The sequence below is a fragment of the Artemia sp. Qi Xiang Cuo genome, chromosome 18 (assembly GCF_049724085.1).
Source record: "Artemia sp. Qi Xiang Cuo chromosome 18, ASM4972408v1, whole genome shotgun sequence".
NCBI lineage: Eukaryota > Metazoa > Arthropoda > Branchiopoda > Anostraca > Artemiidae > Artemia > Artemia sp. Qi Xiang Cuo.
In genome coordinates this window covers 18,637,404-18,658,435 of record NC_142811.1, presented here as the reverse complement: position 1 = coordinate 18,658,435, position 21,032 = coordinate 18,637,404, and the positions used below count along the sequence as shown (strand labels likewise).

The 21,032-nt window shown below is 35.0% G+C and overlaps 1 protein-coding gene across 2 annotated transcripts in view; it reads right to left on the bottom strand.

Moving 5' to 3' along the window:
- The window catches only part of Cip4 (formin-binding protein 1-like Cip4), a 175,529-nt gene extending 156,581 nt beyond the window's left edge, over positions 1-18,948 (bottom strand). For both annotated transcript variants that reach the window (XM_089104402.1, XM_089104403.1), the window contains exon 1: positions 18,812-18,948. In XM_089104402.1, the coding sequence (XP_088960528.1) occupies positions 18,812-18,835 (24 nt within the window). In that variant the 5' untranslated portion in view covers positions 18,836-18,948. The remainder of the gene's footprint in view (positions 1-18,811) is intronic.
- Between the last annotated feature and the right edge of the window lie 2,084 nt (positions 18,949-21,032).

Below are 21,032 nucleotides of genomic sequence, written 5' to 3'. Positions count from 1 at the left end.
AGTTATTGAATCACTGTAGAAATGGATTCGTCACTGATCGAGTACAGACCAGTTATCAAATTCCTTGTCAAAGAAGGTTCTTTGGCTAGAGAAATCACAGATCGGTTGGCCAAGGTGTTCCAGCAAGATGCTCCCAAGTATTCCATGGTCGCCAAATGGGCCACAGAGTTCAAGCGGGACCGTCAATCCCTGGAAGACGACCCAAGGTCCGGTTGACCTTTGGAAGTGACGACCCCGGAGGTCAACCAGCGTGTGGAAGACCTTGTCATGGCTGATCGTCGTTTAAAGGTCAAAGAAGTTGCAACCGAAGTTGGCATTTCTGAAGGGAGCGTTTTCAACATTCTTCACAATTATCTTCATCTCTCCAAAGTGTCTGCCAGATGGGTGCCTCGAAATCTTCAAGTGCAAGATCGACAGCAGTGGATGCAGCTCAGTTCACAACTTCTCGAGCTCTACAGGAGAGACCCAGAAGACTTCCATTTGCGACTGGAGACGAGACCTGGGTACACCACTGGGACCCTGAGAGCAAGATCACCTCCAGGCAGTGGAAACACAGTGACTCGCCGCCTCCAAGGAAGTTTCGGATCCAATCCTCAGCAGGCAAGGTGATGGCATCAGTCTTCTGGGATTCGAAAGGTCTTCTGCTAATTGACTACTTGCCCAGAAGGTCTACCATCACTGGTGCCTATTACTCGGATCTGATGGTTAAGTTGCACCAGGTCATCAAGACAAAGAGGCAAGGAATGCTGACTTGTGGTGTTCTCCTTCTTCATGACAATGCGCTGGTGCACAAGAGCCGCGTGGCACAAGCCACAATCAATCAGATGGGCTTCAAACAGTTGGCTCACCCACCCTACAGTCCAGATCTGGCCTCAAGCGGTGGTCTAAGTGCTTTGAAGTCAGGGGAGACTATATTGAAAATTAGTGATGATTTTGTTTTTATGAAATAAAGTTTTGTATGCAGTTCTACAAACTTTTTGAACGCCCCTCGTACATACTACATAGTGCTTTTTCTACTGCTACTGTTGATACTACTACTAAGGCTAAAGGGATTAAGGAGAAATTTCTAGGTAAGACTGAAGGGGATGTTGAATTAAATTGAAACCAGGCTAAGTATATGCAGGCTGTTAAAAGGGATTGCCAGCAATATCTCAAGAACAGCATAGAGCATTAGGTTGAAACTTTCAGGGCATGTCAAGGGGTATGTTGAACTAATAAAAATACATTATGTGCATACTACTACTACTACAAGTAGTAGTAGTACTACTACTGCTATTAGTACAAGTATCACTGGCTAATGGTACTAGTAAAGAACTTTCAGAGACTGTTGAAGGGAACATTGGGCTGAATCAAAACACACTATGTACATTTTCAAAAGGGCACACAAAATATGTTTATGAGGGCACACAAAAATATATATATTTATGCCCATTTTCAAAAGTTTTCAAAAGGGCGTATTAACAATATCTCAGAAACAGATTGAAGTGTTAAGTTGACAGAATCAGGGTATGAGGAGAGAATGATGAACTAGACCATAAAGGTACAATGTGAATACTATTAATGCTACTACTACTGCTATTACTAATACTACTCTCAATGCTCCTTCTATTACTTCTGTTACTATGACTACTAGTATTGCAAAAATCTAGGGGCATTAGTAAAACTTTTACGGAATGGTGAGAGTGGTGTTGAACTAAGTCAAAACACTATCTACATGTGGTTTATCAAAGGGGTGTATTAGCAATATCCCAGTAACAACTTGTGGTATTAAGCTGGAACTTCCAAGGTTATCTATAATACCATCACTTTTAAGAAACAGTTAAGAACTACATTAAACCAAATATGAGCAGAAATAAAATCAGATAATTTCTCAGCAATATCACCATCAATAAATAAATGAAACCCAAAACAACGAGAAATTACAATAAATAACTGAGTCAAATCCAAAATGAGCAGAAACTAAGAGCAATTGGGCTGACCCCCCACACCTTCTAAAGACCAGAACATAATTTACACTTCACTGAAAAGAAAATATATTTAAATGTTTTCTTTTTCTGACTTAAAAAAATCCAAAATTATTAATACATTCAAGACTGGATATCAGCATATTTATTAAACTGTCAATCCACATTCATAAGTTTTTTCAGTAATCTTGGTTATGATTTTGATTTTTTTTTTTTCTCTCTCTCTTTTTTATATTATGGGAAATAAAAACATATAGCTCAAAATAACAAGCGTTTTCAGTAAATTGAAAATTATGCTCTGGTCTTTACATGATAAAAAGGATATAAAGCTTTTGGGAACAAAGAAGCTTTTTCATATTTTAACTAAAATAATGAGCTTCATCACTACAAATGTTCTTGCTTGAATTTCTATGTAGTAAAGGTCTTTTGGAATACATAATTTACAAGCCTCTTAGAAAATAATAAAAACGCTTCTCAACTACAAAGGTCCTTGCAACAGCACTTTTCCTAGGTGACATTAAGCATAAAAAAAAACAGGTTTTTTCAACTGGAAGTAAAGAGAAACATTAAAACTCCAAAAGAACAGAAACTATTCCGTATATGAAGTGGTTAGCATTAAAAAAAAGCTTCCTATTCTAATGAAAAAGCCCTTTTGTTTCAGAAGTCATTCTAAAAAATTGGAAGAAACAGTCAAACTTTAGTGGAAAGAGCTAAGTATTGAGGAGAACGGCAACATCTTTATATACAGAATAATTTTGTTTGTTATGAATTTTGAAGTTGTTCCTTACTTTCAGTTGAAAAAACTTATTTTTTATTTAATTTCTGACCATTTTTAAAAAGTGCTGGTAAATCTGGCTCACCCTCCATAGAAAATTCCTTCCCCTCCCAGGAAACTCCTCTGTGGAAAATTCCTCCCACGTAAAATACCCCCCCCCCCTTGTAGATTCCCTCTGAATAATTCCATCTTTGCTGAAAATCTCCCCTCTTTAAAATTTCCTGCAGATAATTCAGCCTGAAAAATTTTCCTTTGCATACTTTCATTTGAAAAAGACTTTAATTTCTGTTGTTTTCCAGATCACTCCAGAAATCCCCCCTTCTGTGGAAATTTTTTCCCATAAATCCAAACATACTAAAAATAGTCCCCAGGCAATTCCCCCCAGAACAATCTCCACATGCAAAATGGAGTTGGCAAAGAGAAAGTAAGACATGTAAAAAGAATTTTGTATAGGAATTCTGTCATATCACCATAAAATTTACCCTGGAAAGCCCACCCCCACAAATTTACCTCCCCAAGGAAACCCACCCCATGCAAAAAATATCTGTATACTTCCCAATAACAAATACTATATGCAAACAATGGACATCTTTCATAACTTACAGCCTCTCCCTGCAGGATGTGAGGGGTCATGTTACCACTAAAGGCATTGTTATTAGATTTTTCAACTATCCTGAACAAAACAACTATCTCAAAATTTGTATTGGATGACTTTGAGGAAAAAAGAGGCATGGGAGGGGGCTAGTTGTCCTCCAATCTTTTTGGTCACTTAAAAAGGGCTCTGAAACTTATAATCTTTGTTTGAATACACCCTTTTGCTATCTTCTAGGACCATTATTTCAATACAAACATCCCTGGAAAAAAAATAAATAAACAAGCATCCATGATCTTTCTTCTGGCAAAATTCCACATTTTTTATATAGGAGCTTGAAACTTCTACAGTAGGCTTCTCTGATATGCCAAATCTGATGAGTCTATGGATGAGCATGCAGAGTATAGACCTTTGAACTATGCTGAAGAAGATGGCCATCTCAAAATTTTGATTGGGTGTCTTTGGGGGAATGTTGCCCATCAATCACTTTTAACTCTTAAAGAGGGTGCTAGAACTTTCAATTTACAATCAAATGAGCCCTTCCAAAGTTTCTACAACAGCTCCTTTCATACAAAGTGCCTTGGTGAAAAAAATAAATTAATAAATAAATCATACATTGTGCCCCCTTTGTTCTTTACTTAGGCAGTGCTATTGGACTGCCTATGAAATTTTGGTGCCTAATCTCAGAATTACAGAGCTTGTCACCCTATGAATCATCAGTCAATAGTTGCACCAAATAGAAAAAAAACAACCCTGGAACAACTTATTAAACTATAAAAAGGTTCATCAAACACTTAATAAAAATTCAAATGTAAATTTATTGACAAGTAGAATAACTTATATCACAAACTAATTTTGAGGATAAATACACAAAATTTAAGATGGAAATAATTGAATATTAATTGAGATACAGATAAAAATATTACATGATTGCCAACCTATTTGAACCAGTTATTTTCACACTAGAGAGCCATAACAATAAATCCCTATCAATAAATAATGAAACCCAAAACACATAGAAATTACAATAAATAGCCAAACTAAACTTAAAATAAGCATAAAGAACTCCAGATAAGGGAAGGGGTTACACCCTCTCTGCCTTGTAAAGACTAGAAGGTAATTTGCACTTTACTGGAAATAACCTTCATTTTGAGCTATGTGTTTTCATTCCTCATGACACAAAAAAAAAACATTAACCTAGATTAGTGAAAAGAGCAAATGAATGTGGATTGATAGTTCAATATATACTGGTATTCATTAATGAAAATCTCTAATAATGAAAATGGTATTCATTAATGAAAATCTCTTAAGCCAAAATCTAATGATTTTGGCTTACAAATTTTCATGATAGTTGTACTATAGTTCTTTGCATAGATGGGTAGAGAAAATAAATGAAACTCAGAGAGGAGAGAAAGTAACAAATGAAAAATAAAAAAAGGGTGAAAAAACGAGGATTTTGTCAGCCAGTGGCGAAACCATGAAGATGAAAATATAACCAAATATTTCGAAAAGGACCTCCGCAAAGTCGTCCTCAGTGCTAAACAAAAAAAAAAAAAAAAAAAAAAAAAAAAAAGAAAATCTAACCTTTTGAAGTTGACCTTACAAAGACAGAACAGACACTGAATAAAAACCAGGCATGAATCCATTAAAATGAATTTACCAAGATGATTGGGCAAGGATCTTTTGCCTTGCAATAGTTTTAGCTGGTCTACAATTTCTGTTTTCATTAGATATGCAAATAGGTTCTTTGAAGTTATTTCGGGTGAAAATATTGATTGAGTCCTTCAAGATTAAACTGTTGTAAATTGGGCTTAATGAAATATCTCCAGTATCTCTATTTATTGCTAAATTTTGGTTCATTTTTTTTTATCTCAATTACCTCTTTAAAAGTTTGTGGTATGCCATTTACAGTTGATATTAAGGTTGCCTCGTCAAACAGAACTAGATGGGTCGGATTTACGAAAATATGCAAAGCCAAAGCCGAATCAAAGTTGTCATTGTTATTTTTTAATCTCAGGGACTTATCTATTGAAATTTTGTGTTCATGCAAACGTTCACCTAGTTGTTGATGGGTCCTACCAATGTAAAATTTTCCACAAGAACATGGAATTCTGAATGCACCACTACCCAGTACAGGGTCAGTTTTATCATTTTCTGAGTTGAAAAGGTGTTTAACTTTTTATTCTGTTTTGAAAGAAACAGAGAGATTATGTTTTTTTAAAATTTTTCCAAGCTTATTGCCAAATTTTGGGATGTATGGTAAAGCGATGAAAGTTTTTTTCTCAATTGTCGAGGTAACTGAATCAAAGGGGACAAGGTCCCTATTTTGTTCTTTTATCTTTTTTAATTGTCTAACTATTATATTTTCAATGAGCTTGATTGGGTAATCAATGCAAAAAAGAATATCCTTGACATAATTTAGTTCAGAATTTATATGATTACGTGAACAAATTCTTAAAACTCTGTCGACTAAATAGATTATTACCCCTCTTATCACAGAAGGAGGGTGATTGCAAGAGAAATGTAGACATCGATCATTATGAGTCGGCTTTCTATATATAGAGAATTTAAGACTATGATTAGATTTTATAATCAAAACATCCAAGAAAGGCAGCTTACCTGAAACTTTGAGTTCCATTGTGAACTGGAGATTGGAATCAAAAGAGTTCAAATGTGCCAAAAAATCTCTTAGAGAGTCTTGTCCATGTTCCCAAACAGAAAGGATATCACCAACGAAACGAAACCAGATAGTGTTTTAACTGGAAACCATTTAAAGCAGACTCTTTTATGAAATCCATGTAAAAATTTGCCAAATAAGGAGACAAGACAGTGCCCTTGGATAAGCCCATTATTTGAAGAAAAATTTTTTTTCGGAATTTAAAATACGAGGAGAACTTGTTGCAAAGACGGACAAGGGTCATTATTGTATCAATTTCCAAAGTTTTGTAATCTGACCAAGTTGAATTTTCCTCCAATTTTCTTAGTAAGGCCTGCTCACATTTATGGACATCGCATGAAGTGTACATAGAAACTGCATCAAAACTAGATAAAACGGTATTTTCTGTTGTACTTTAATTTTTAACTTCTCAACAAGATCTATGGAGTTTTTTATATAGGATATCTGTGGGCTTAAAAGAGGCTTAAAAATGGTGGCTAAAAAGTTTCCTAGACCTATAGCCGAAAGACTGGAACATGCTCAGATTGAATGTCTAAGACTATCTTTGTTATGTATCTTAGGCAGACCATAAAACTTTGGGGCCGGACAACCTTTGGGATAAAATTTCCTGTATACTTGATGGGTAATTAGTCTACTATCTTTTAAAATTCCTAGTTCATTTCTCAACTTCTGTTTGTATTTGTCCGTGGGATGTACACATCCATGGGATGTGTAGAGAAAATAATATCCAAATAAATAGATTGAAAATCTGTACAACATTTAGGGTTCTACAAGGCTAAAGAAATCCTACCCCCATCATGTTATAACCTTGAGTATAGACAAATATCAATCAACAATCCCCCCTTCACATGCCCTGAAAGTTCCAATGTAACTCTGTTAACCTTTCCTGGAATATTGCAGATACATCCTTGGATGCACTTAGCATCTTTCAATTTAGTTCAGGTTCCTAATCAACATATCCTGACAGTTTTAACTTGAAACCCTTTGCTGTTTCTTCAATATCACAGATATGTCCTTTGGACAAAATTGGATGTACAGTGTCTTTTGATTTAATTCAACATCCCCAACAACATTTGCCCTGAAATTCCAACATAATACCTTTAGTTTTCCCTGGGATATTGCACAGATGAGATGCCCTTTTAATAATCTGGATACACCTAGTTTCTTTTGATTTAGTTATACATTACAATCAGATTTTCCTAAAAGTTTCCACTGATTCAACTTATGAAAGTTTCAATATATCCTATTCTATACCCAAGACAATGTACACATGCCATTTTGACAACCTGGATGTATGTAAACCCTTGTGATTCACTCACAAGGATTAGAAGTAGTAATAATATTAGCCCGAGTTTCAACTTAATACCATTGGCCACTCCTGAGACATTGCTGATATACCCTTTTGACAAGCTGCATGATTCAGTTTTACATGAACATTAACTTTCCTTAAAAGTTTCTTCTTTTGCAAATATGCCATGACAAACTTGGATACACATAGTGTCTTTTGATTAAATTCAACATAACAATAGCATGCTCTGAAAGTTCCAAAGTAACACCCCTAGATGTTCCTGGGATATGTCAAACACATCATTTTGACAATCTGGATACACATAGTGGACTACTATGGACACATAGTGGACTACTGTACTGGATACACATAACTGGACACAGGGATGCCTTTTGATTTTGTTCTACATCAGTAATAGCAGCAGTAGTAGTAGTATTGAAAGTTTCAAATTAAAAGCCCTCAACTGTTCCTGATATATTTCTGATCTGCCTTTTTCAAAACCAACATGCACCTAGTGCCTTTTCATTCAGTTTTACATACCTCTGAGCTTTCCTTGAAATTTTCACCTTAATTTATTAATACCAAGATACAGTAAGCTTTAACAAGCTTGTCGCACAAAACAATGATAAAAAAGTCTATAACAATGTCAATGACATAACAAAAACATACAGTAACTGAAAACATTGGAAACAATATTACTGAAACATACAATAGCATACCAACTTAACTGAAACATATCTGTTAATAATTGAAACCAACCAAAAGTAAGCCTACAAAATAACTGTCACACTGTCACAAATCAGCTAATACAAAAGTAAAAATATTCTCAAATTGGATTGTGATAGGACCCAGTATAGAAATCTGTAGAGGCTATACTACTTTTGAAAGACTTGACCATGGTACTTGCAACTATTTCTGATGGAAGTGAATTCCAAGTCTTCCACACTTAGCTTGACAAAAAGTTTTGGCCTAATCTTTTCTGTGAACATGGTGAGTAAATTTTGTGTTGATGGGTACTACTGTATTCTGTAAAAGTGAAAAAGTGAGTTGGGGTGATATTATCAATATTCCTAACAATGCGAAATGTATTTATTACGTCGGCTCTATCACGTCTGAACTGGAGAGAAGGCAACTGTAGTCTTTGCATTCTCTGGTGGTAAGGTAGATGACTCAGGTATGGTATGAGTTTGGTGGCCCTACATTGCACTCTCTCAACCCTCTCTCTATCTCTCTTATTAAGGGGATACCATACTGATGAGCAATACTCAAGTACTGGACGTACAGTGGATACATAAAGTGAAATCAGTGAATGAAGATTAAACTTAGAAAAAGTATGCCTTAGACGTAATAATTGGTAATTAGCCTTATGGATGATATCTGATACATGTTGATTAAATTTGAGACTTGAATCAAAACAAATCCCAAGGTCACAAACATATTCTACACTTGAAATTAATTTACCAACAACAAAGTAATGGTAATATTGAGGGAGTCTATGCAAATAGTGCACAGCATTGCACTTGGTTTCATTAATGAACATAAAGTTTGCAGTACACCACTGGCCCAGAACAACCAAATCCTCTTGAAGTAAAGAAATCTCATGTTCACTCATAACTGGCCTGTAGATTTTTACATCATCTGCAAACATTTTTATGGTCGAGTTCCTAACAACGTGTGGCAAATCATTGACAAAAGGGCAGAAGAGTACTAGCCCAAGACAACTGCCTTGTGGAACTCCACTTATGATAGACATGGGTAATGACAGAGCATAATCTACTGCAACTTCTTGGGTTCTATTTGTAAGATAATCTGTTATCCATGCTTTAGTTTGTGGGCCTTTACCATATAGTTGACATTTGTTTATCAGAAATGGAATGAAAATTTTCTGGAATGCTTCGGAAAAGTCAATATAAATACAATCAAACAAAATACCATTATCAGCCATCAATTGAAAATCACGAATCACCTCAAGAAGTTGCGTGTTACAAGATCGTTGTTTACGGAAACCGTGCTGAGCAGAATGCCATAAATTATTTTCCTCAAAATGCGCTTGGATTCGACTCACCACAATTTTCTCCATTATATGGGAAAAGATTGATATGTTTGAAATTGGTCTGTAATTATTGAAATGGGACTTTGAACCATTCTTGTACAATGGCCTAATGATAGTTCTTTTCCAAGCTGAAGGACATTTACCAGATGAGAGACAAAGATTAAAGAGATATGTGAGTGGTCCAGCAAGCACTGATGCAAGTTCACATAACATCACATTAGAAAATCCATCAATATCTGGTGCCTTTCCTGGATCAAGATTTCGGAGTGTCAGATAAACCTGCTGGACTGTAAACTCTGAATCAACAAATTCTTTTGTTAACTCTGGAGGAATAAACTGAGTGTGTGTGAGTAAAAATTGAACCAAATACCTTATTGAAAAGTTGTGATTTTACAAAATCATCATCTATATGTAAAAAAGTTTTGGGATCTATAAAGGAAGTGGATGATGGGGAATTGGGGGTTGTGAAACTTGATTCCTTCTCACATATTTCCAAAATCTTTTTGGGTAACTTTGGACTGATGCTATAACATTTGTCTCCACCTCTTGATGATTAAAAAAAAAAAAATTTAGTTGCTCTATTTCTAGCTCTATTATAATTTGACCAAGAATCTAAGGTTTTAAATCTTAAATGATCATGCCACCTATCACATTTTTCTTTTAGCATTTGTACAATATACCCAGGAAGGATCTGTCTCTTTTTAAAAAACTGTCTACAAGTATATATTGATACATATTGATCCTTACCTTCTATAAGGGCCTGCTTAATAAAATCAAAAGATGCATCAACAGTAGCATTACATTGCTGTAACTCCTCTCGTATAGAAAGAGACAAAATATAATCTGAAAATGCAATGTAATTTCCTCTATCATAATCATATTTGGGAGAATGATTTGGAATATCAGAATGACCTACCACACAATTTAGTGATATCACCAATACCAAGTGATCACTTTTTCCTAGTGGTGGCAAAAACTCAACACTAGCAACATCATCTGGTCTTTCTTCTTCTATTTAACAGCAGGCGGGCTTTTCAGTAAAACTATTTAGCCCTTTTCCTTCTGCTTCACTCTGTGGGCTACAGAGCTACTGGCTTGATTGCCTCATATTTATTAGATATATTCAGATATCTTTCAGCAGATCTTTCAACTCTAGGAGTTCAAATATAAGATGATAGATGTCGATTTCTATGCTCTGTGTGCAGGTATAGTTGGCTAGGCTCTTGACTGATAGTGGGATTTTGTGGTGTTTGAAGTATTTTAACAGTTTAGAAAGCAAGGTATGTTGTGCAGACGTTAGCATATTACATTCAAATAGGCAATGGTCAATTGTTTCATTATTCATATTACAATGCCTGCAAAGAGGGGACAGGGGAATTGAACCACTTGAATTAGAAATCTTATATGAGAATGCAAGGAAATTTAGTCCATTTGTTCCAGAACGAATTCTATGATAAATTTTAGAAAGATACTTATTGGGAAAGGGGGAAAGGATAGGATTAATCTTATTAAAATTAATATCTGATAGCCTCCATCGGTAAATATCTCTAATTGGGATTGGTCTCCCACTTGGCTGGTCAATATTTATAGCATTTTTTGCTATTTCATCAACCTGATGATTACCACTTATGACAGAGTGACTAGGAATGTACTGGAAGTAAGTTTTTATGCCACTTGAAGCAAGATTATCAATAATACTGAGACAATGATAAGTGTCAATGTCCAACTTATATTGAGGAGCTGAGGCCAGCAACTCAAGGCTTGATAAAGAGTCGGAATAGATGATAATATTATTCAATTTTTCAATCAAAGATTGGTTTTGCTTAAGGTGTTCTAATGCCATGATTATGGAATTTAAATCAGCAGACATTATAGATAAATTATTAAATAATCTATCGCCCATTGCAATTTTCAGGTGAGGAAGTAAAACACCACTTGAAACCTTCTCATTCATTTTTGACCCATCAACAAACATTTGGAAGTGATTTTTATAGGTAATTGTATTAAGTTCTGCAAATTTTTTCTGAACAAAAGCAATGGGGGTTAAATCTTTATTCCATTTTGAAAATTCAGTATTTATTATGGGAAATGACCAATTCCATGGAGGGGATTGGGGGAAAGTAGGTGCAATAGACTTTGCTGGTACAGGGAACTTCTTTTGAATATTGGCATACTCATCTGCAATACCTCTATACATGGCTGGATTTCTTAACCAATTATGTAATGTGTGTGAGCTATTTGATTCAATTTTTGTAAGATGTTTTATCAAGAGAAAGCTACGTCTATCCCTTATTGTTGTTAATCCACTCTCCATAAGCAGAAACTTGGAGCTTGTGGGTTTCCTAAGACCAAATATGAGACGTATTATATCATTTTGTGTTGTTTCAATTTTTTGCATCTGGGTCTTTGCACATGCACCATATACAATGAGCCCATAGTCAATATGGGGTCTTATATGTGATTTATAAAACTGGAGTAAGGTTTTCTCCTTACAACCCCAGGGTGTGGAAAGAAGTCTTTTTAGTATATTTGCTTTTCTATAATATTTTTTAATTGTTTGAAATGTGGAGGTGGAAATTAAGTTTTTGGTCAAGCATGAGACCTAGTTAATTAATATTATTATCTTCTGGAATAGTTGTTTTATTTAGAGTTAGTTTTGCATTAACATGGTTTCGCTTCCTGTGAAATTGGATTATTTTGGACTTGGTGGGTGCAATGGGTAAATCTGAATGTTGAGAGAATTTTTCAAACTGGAAAAGTGACTTTTGCAGATTTGACTGTGCTATCTGAAAGGTGTTGCCAGATGACCATAGCACCAGATCATCAGCATACTGTAGATTCGTGTGGGGTAGGTTCATGCCCCAGAGATATAGGGCAAATAGGAGGCAACTGAGGACTGCTCCCTGAGGTAGGCCTTTGCATATTGTCTTTTGGGGTGAAGAGGCTGAACCAACACAAACAATGAAACTTTGCACTTCTATGAAGGATTTAATAAAGGATACTAGCTTAGGAGGTACTCCGAGGTTTGCAAGTTTATTTAAAAGGATTTGGTGGTTCACATTGTCATATGCTCCTTCAAAATCAAGGAAGGCTGCCACTAGGATATTATTTTTTGAGAAAGATTCATTTATTGCATTTGTTAGCAAAATGAAAGCATCTGTTGAGGAGTGGTATTTCCTGAATCCAGTTTGAGTGTGTGGGATCATGTTATTTTTCTCAAAAAACCAGAGGAGTCTGTGATAAATCATTTTCTCCATTATTTTCCCCATCACAGGTGTAATCATTATGGGCCTATAAGACTCAGGGTTATCTTTTGGTTTATTTTTCTTTAGGATTGGTAGGAGGGACGAATATTTGCATACATTGGGGAACCTAGACGATGCCCAAGCGTGATTATAACAATTTAGCAGTTCTTGTTTGTATGAAGGTGTGAGATTCTTTATCCATGTAGGGTGTATATTGTCATAGCTGCTGCTAGTTTTGGACCTAATATGATGTATTGCATTATTCAATTCCTGGATTGAAAATGGATTAGTTATGTACTCGGATCCTGGGCGTGGTTGGTAACTAGGGTTCATAGGAATTGTGGACAGATTGCTTTGATTGTTTGATGTTAGCTTATTAACAAAAAGAGTTGCAAATAGGTTAGCCTTTTCAATATCGTTGTCATAATGGGTATTATTATGTAAAAGCTCATACAGGAGTGGGTTGGGAGAAGTCTTTTTCCCACATATGTGGCTTATGACTTTATGTATAATTGGCTCATGCGTTTCTCTGGAGAGATTATTTGCAAAATTATTCCAGTATTTATATTTAGCATCTATTATAGTCCTTTTTAGATTAGATTCTGCTTGTAATTTTTTTAAATATGTAGTAGGTGTTGGTTTTTTTATGAATTCTGTCCTAGCTGCCTTTTTTATCTTCCATTTATTTAGGCACTCATTTGTCCACCATGCTTTAGGAATTTGTTTAGGGAATGTTTTCTTAGGTGTTGTCCTGGGGATAGCATGATTAGCTGTATTTATTAGTAAAGATGTCAAGGCTTCAGCATGTGTGTCAACTGTTGTGTTAGAAAAGCATGAACTTTGGGTGAAACTTGTAATTTCATCATTTATCTTATTTTTTAAAATAGACCAATTTGATTTATTGTTTATATATTTGTAAGTATGAGATGAAGTTTCAGCAGGTTCATTTAGGGAGCAAACTATAGCAAAGTGGTCTGTACACAGACTATCAATTTTATTTATGTAAATTTTGTTCAAAAAATTTAAAGACACAATTTGTAGGTCAATTGTGGAGAATTTGGCACTTTTGGGGTTAAAATATGTATTTAGGTTTGGAGGGGTAGCAACAGCTAATTCATTATTATTTGAAGTCATATGCTCAGTAAATTTACCAGCTTTATTTGCTGGTTTATTCCCCCACAAAAGGCTGTGGGCATTGAAATCACCACAAATAATGATGTTTTTTAACATATTAGAATTATTTATATAATTAAAGAAATCCTTGGCATTTGAAGTTTGGCCATTAGGGTTATAAAAGCTTATTATGTAGGTTTTTAAATTATTCAGCCAAACACTTATACCAATTACATCAACATCATTTTCAAAATCTGGAAAATTGATGCCACAAAATTTTATATTATTATTAACTAATAAAGCTACACCACCTCCTTTTCTCTCTGAAGATCTATCCTTTCTCAGGATAGTGTATCCCAGAGACTTAATTTGTTGATTTTGGGTTAAATGAGTTTCCTGGAGGCAAGCAATATTAATGGAATTATTATTCATAAATGATATTAGTTCATTTAGCTTATTTTCTGTGAGTGATCTTACATTCCATTGGAGTATTGATAAATGTTGTGTTGTTGATTTATTCTTCATATGACTGTGTATCAATGTTCAGCTTTGTTAAAAGTAAAGCAAGATCTTTTTTTGCTTTAATGAGCATATCATCTGGGATGTAGATTTTTGCCAATTCTGCAATAATTTTTGTTTTCTGTAGTTGATGTATGTTCATTGACTGAACTGCATTACAGTTTAGAATGAATAAGCATATATTTGGGGATTGCATTTTTGGTAGTGCATCCTGTTTGTTGGTTAAGGGATTGATTCCTGGTAGTGTTTCTGGTTTGTTTCTTCTTGGGAGGGAGGGCCAGGCTGGCCTCATCTCACCGGAAAACGAGGCTTGCTGGCTTGGTGATTCCTTCTGATAGGGGTTTGAGCTAGGGGGCTTAGAAGATGTTGTTTTATATGGGGTGCTTGATGCATTTGGGGCATTTGACTTGGGGGTTTTGGTTGGTTTCATTACAGGCTTTATTTGGTATTGTTGGGCAGCATTTGCTTCCATTGCTGCAAAGGGGTATGGGATGGCCTTCTCTGTTGATATTTGGAGTGTTAGAGCTCTTTTCTTGTATGCAGGGCATAATGATTTATTTGTAGATTCATGTGGACCTTTGCAATTGGTGCATGTAGGCTGGGTGTTTTTGCAAGTTGTCAGCTCTTTAGGATGGAAAGATTTACAATTACTACACTCTTGGAGAATTTCATTGCATTTGTTTGTCATGTGTCCCAGTTTGAAACACTTCTGACACTGAATAGGCTTAGGTTTGTATTCCTTGTGTGGTTTGATTTGCCCAAATAGGAATAATTTTTCTGGGATATCAATTTTATCCTTTAGTGTGAATAAGAAGGATCTACTAGTTTTTAGGCCAGTAGAGTTAGGTTTTCCAAGTTGGATAATATCCTCAACTGGGATTGTGTTTCCAGCCCTATCTGAAAGGCCTTCTTTTAACTCCTGAGTAGATATCTCTGGGGGAACATTGTAAACTACAATTTTTGTTGGTGATTGTTTTGGGTTCCAATTAGATGCAATAATTGGGATATTCAGAAGGGATTTAAGGTTAATTATTGTATCTGCTGATTTCTGATCTTCTACAGCTATAAGCAGAGATCCATCACGGTTAATGTTAAGAGAGAACATTGATTTAAGCAATTTAAAAATTGCAACTCTTATTGCAGTGATCAATTTTATTTCAAAGGGGGTAGTGGGAGTAATTTTAAGGTAAATTCCTAAGTTTTTGGAGGGAGGATCTTGGGCAGGGAGAGGGGAAATGCTTTTAATTGGGGAGATTTTTTTCCTTTTTTTAGAACTTCTAGAGAGGACCTCTTGAAACCCATTATCATCATTTATGGTTGCATTAGGACCTACAGTTATCATTGTCCTATTCTCTGAATCAGAGCCATCATTAGAACTTTCAGATAATGTGCTTGACCAGCCAGGATGGGTATCTTTCACTATGGATTTTGATTTGGGATCTGGGGGGACATTTTTCTTTTGAGGACTTATGAAATATTCCGATTTTAAAAATATTTAAAAAAAAAAATATAACAAAAAAAATAAAGGAAAAAAGATTTTATAAAAACGTCTTCACTATACTATGGGAAGGATAAACACCACAGTATAGCCCTGAGGATGACTTGAGCAGGATAGGTTTGGTACAACTACTGATTAGAAGCGATAATAATCAAGAAAATATATTTTGATTTTCTTGTACGGTTGCTGTTGTCTGATGTGAGAGATCAAAAGATCATACGATGACCTACCACACAATTTAGTGATATCACCAATACCAAGTGATCACTTTTTCCTAGTGGTGGCAAAAACTCAACACTAGCAACATCATCTGGTGATTTTGCAATTACAAGGTCTAAAACTGAAGGGGTTGAATTAGCATGCAAACAAGTAGGGTTTTGAATGTGCTGATGCAAATAATGCTCATGTAAAGTTTCAAGTAAATAATTTTCAATTGACTCATCGGGAAGTTGTTTTGTATCCGATGTCCAATCAATAGATGGTAGGTTATAGTCACCGACTACTAAAAACATAGAACTAGATAAAGAGCCAGTGGATAAATACTGCAATATTTTTCTATTATTAAATGAAGACAATTCACAAACACTAGGACTATAATAAATGGCTACAACTCTAAAAGCAATTGAGGACCCAGGTAATTTCACATCAATTACTAAGGATTCACTTATAATTGAAAAAATTGGGTCATTAACTTCAATATACTTTAATGAGGTATGAACATAAATGAAAATTCCACACTTATAATTAGTATTTATAATGAGATTATAATCAGGAACTTGATGGAAAAATACATCTGGGTGCTGACAGTTCTTGGGTAGTGATTCTGTAATAACAATAACATGGGGTTTGTGGGTTGATATTAGGGCATGAAATTCATCAATTTTTGTAGATAAACAGTCTGCATTTGTATACAGAATAGATAAATTACTTTGCTTGTTAATACTATGTAGAGGCAGGGAAAAGGTTTTTAAAGGGCCATTCTGTTGTTTGGGGTAATGGCAACCCGTTTTAGCATGTTTTTTGTCACTATACAACCATTTTTAATTCCTAAATTTTGCCCACCAGCAGCAGCTCTTTTCTTGATTTCTTCTACTAATTCTTTTCTGTGTAGCCGGTCTTCTTTTGAGGTATCAGCATAGAAACAAATGTCTCCCTTTTTAATGTGGGACTGTGTTAGGATGTCAATTTTAGTTTTAAAGGAACTGACTGAGAACAGTAAGGGATCTGGTTGATTGGATGAGCTGGGAGCATTTGAGTTGGGGTTAGTCCTTGTCAGCCTTTGCAAATTGGTCACGGCACCTACATCAATTTGAAACATATTTTTAAGAAAATTTTGTAAGAACTGTAAGTCATTGGTTTGGGGTGGAACACCATATGCAACAAAATTCATACGTCTTTTCAGTCTGTCATTTTCTTGTAGCACCATCTTTTGAACTTTGGTTTTCAGCTTAACGTCAATGGTATGATTGACCATTTCCTCAACATTGGCAATGGACACTTTAGATGAGATAATATTTTCTAGACTCTGAACTCTAGCATTAATTTTTTTTGCCTAGCTCTATTTTTGCCTGATATATTGCATATGCCATTTTGGCAACCTGGATGCACTTGAACTCTTTTGATTTAGCTCAATAGTAGTAGTGGCCCTGAGTTTCAACTTGATACCCTCAGCTGTTCCTAGGATATTTCTGAAATGGCTTTTTGACAACCTGTATGCATATAGTGTGCTTTGATTTAGTTTTATATCCTAGTAAACTTTCACTGCTAGTTTCAATTTAATACCCTATTCCAGTCCAATTATCATACTACAAACAAAAATCACCATCAATTATCATACTGAAAACAATAATCACCAAGTAAAGCTCAGTTGCCTAGTATGCAAAATTGTCATTGTAATGTTTTTTCTGCCTTGTAATTTTATTTATTATGTAAATGAGAGTTAAGTTTAAACTTTCCCTCACCCCCCCACCCCTAATGTGCAAATATATACCCTGAATTGGTATATATAGAAGTGGTGGTAAAATTCATGTCTGACAAAAATGTGTATTACATTTGGAAAGAGCATAAAAATAGGCATTGAGTGGTATGTTTACTTTATACATAAGTCAATAATATGAATAAAAAAAATTTACCCAAAATTTTTTCCAGCTTCACAACTTTGCTCAGTCCCAATTTATAAGGTTTCGAAGATATGCAAATACATTTCCTAAATGTTGAAAAAAAATTGATTAAAATTCTTAAAATTCTACTCAAAATGCTTAAAATTCTACTCAAATAACAGGAATTACATTTTCAGAATAAAAGCCAGAGAAAAAGAAACTGATAGCTGAAAATTAAGGTAAAATCCTGTTTTGTCAAAATTTTGGTAATTTTTTTGTTATGCATATTATTGACTTACAAATAAAGTAAACATACCACTCAATGCCTTTTTTATGCACTTTCCAAATATAATAATCATTTTTGTTGGAAATGAATTTTACCCCCTACCCCTATATACACCAATTCAGGGTATATATTTGTACATTAGGGGGGGGGGGGGGGGGGGAATATTTGAACTTACCTCTTATTTACATCAGAAATAAAATTTACCCCCACCCCTCTAATGTGCAAATATATAGCCTACCCTGTATTGGTTTATATAGGGGTGGAAGTAAAATTCATTTCTGACAAAAATGATTATTATATTTGGAAGAGCATATAAAAGGCATCAAGTGGTATGTTTACTTTATTAGTAAGTCAATAATATGAATAGGCTAACAAAAAATTTACCAAAATTTCAATAGGCATAGATCTGTCATATAGGCAAATTTCAGGACCCTCTATTGGGACTAGTGGAGGTAAGTACTTAAAAATACCTTCCTGGGACATACTTTAGCCTGTAGACCCATCCCTGAAAGTTTCATTTCCTAACCTAACCCCTTTCCAAGATAGCCCAAAGTTGCTAAAATAGAATTTTACCGTTTTTTCGACAAAATCATATATTGTAGGTAAATAGGCTAAACATTACGAATATAGGCTTCTCAATTAGACCAAGGACTGTGTAGGCCTATATCTGGTATCCTACACTATCTTTTGACATCTACTTACCCAAAGTTCATGTCCCCAGCTCATGTCTATTCATTTAAATTCAAAAAGATTTAATTAGACCATAATACGACCGGCTAGGTCAATTTGATTATCCAAAAAGGTTACTAGGCTACACACTTTAAAATTCAACTGATTTGTAGTAGTATCTTCTTTTCTTTTACTATGACATTTATGTTAGATGGCGGTAAACACTAATTTTACTGCTTGACCACTTGATCACGCTGACCGATGACTAGCCTAACCCATAACCATAGAGTTTGACCATTCAGTTAGGTTTTTCCTTTTTTTAATCTGTTGAAAGAAAGAAATCCATTCAGGGGTTTAACAAAGACAAGATGTAAACTTCAAAATTAATTTAAATCAAATTTCTCTATTACTGCCCTCAAAGCTCGAAAATTAATTATCAGATTGCAAAATTGGTTATGAAATTCAAGAATGCGTATCAATTGTTTCTGAAAATATATTTGTGAATAAGATTTCTCATTGACAATTCTATAGTCAAAAAAGACATATTTGGTGCTTCCCATGCAAAAAAGTGACTTTTTCTTGTTTTTTTTTCAATGTGGAGGGGGGGGGAGCATATTTTCTCCTGAGTAGGTTTATCTACTTCTACTACTATCAACTCACCACAGTACTAAGCTGCCTGAGGGAACACAGCTACGCACGCTCCTCCTCCATCCCAATCTATTTAAAGCCTCTGTCTTTACACCCTCCTAGGTAGTTCAAATTTCCTTTAAATCTTTTCTTAAGACATCCTCACACTCTTACCGCGGATGACCTGCTTTTCGTTTAGCGTTAGACGGTTGGCCGAAAAGAGCAACGTTATGCAATTTGTCATCCGAATAACGCGCTTTAGCCATCTCAACCTTTTTTTCATTATAGCCCTAGAAAGCGGGATTGAGCCAAACTTTTCGTAAGCCTACTGTTTGAAATACGGTCAGTCAGTAGGGTACCCAAAGCAATCCGTAAGAATTTTCTCTAGAAAACATCTAGCAAATTTTCCTCCGTTTTTCAGAGCGCCCATGCTCCAGAGCCATATTTGAGCGCTGTCATCGTTGTAGCTTCCATTATTCTAATCTTGGGTTGCAGACTTATCTTCCCATTATTCCAAACTTTATTCAACTGTGAAAAACACCTTGAGCATTGGCTATTCTACTTTTAAAATCTTCATGGCGTCTACCGTCTTTGTTAATATTACTACCAACGTAAGTATATCTCTCCACTTTATCGATATTTTTGTTACCCAACGTCACCTTTTCATCTTCACTTATTCCCAGCCTTAGCGTCTTAGTCTTCTTAACATTTATTTTTAAGCCTATTCTAGCACCCTGAACTCGCAAAACCTCTAAAAGTTCATCCACTTTGCTTGCACTTTCATCTCGGATGCTTAAATCATCAGCATAATCTAAGTCCAGGAAATAATTTCTTCCCCAATTGATTCTGGGTTCTCCCATTGTCTTTCCTGCTTTTCTTAAGACAAAATTCACCAGGGATAGAACACAACCCTACTTATCTCATGATACTAACCTTACTTCCTACCTTAACCGTAGCAGAGTTTTTTTCATACATAGAACAAATTACTCTAATGTATTTTTATGGTATTCAATACCAGCATAAGACCTTTGCTAAATTGTTTCTATCAGCTGAATCGAACTGTAGGTCATAATCTTTAAAACTAAGGACTAATGGTATTTGATGACTCAGGCATTTCTCAATTATTAATCTAAAAGTGAAAGTTTGGTCGACACATCCTCTATCCTTCCTAAAATTGCACTATTGTTCTCTTAAAACTTTGTCTTAAAACATCTATAAGTCTAAAAAGTACCACCACAATAAATAATTTACTATCAACAGAAACTAGGTTATTGCCTCTATAATTAAAGCACTCACTCTTATCACCTTTTTTGTACCGGGGGTTTTAATTAAGTTTTTCCTAAAATTGCTAGGGACTTCCCATTTTTCGAAAATCGTATTCATTATCTTTGGTAACTTATTTTAAAACTCATGGCCACCATATTTAATAAACTAATTTACCACTCTATCAGCACCAGGGGCTTTATTGTTTTTCCATCCTTTTAGTACTGCTACTAATTCTTCCACACAAAACAAATCTTTCTTCATATACAAGGTGTCAGAAAATACTTCATTTTCCTCTGTATCTTTTCCTGTAACTCTATCCCAATTTAGCACATTCTCAAAACTATTTCTCAGGATTATCGAC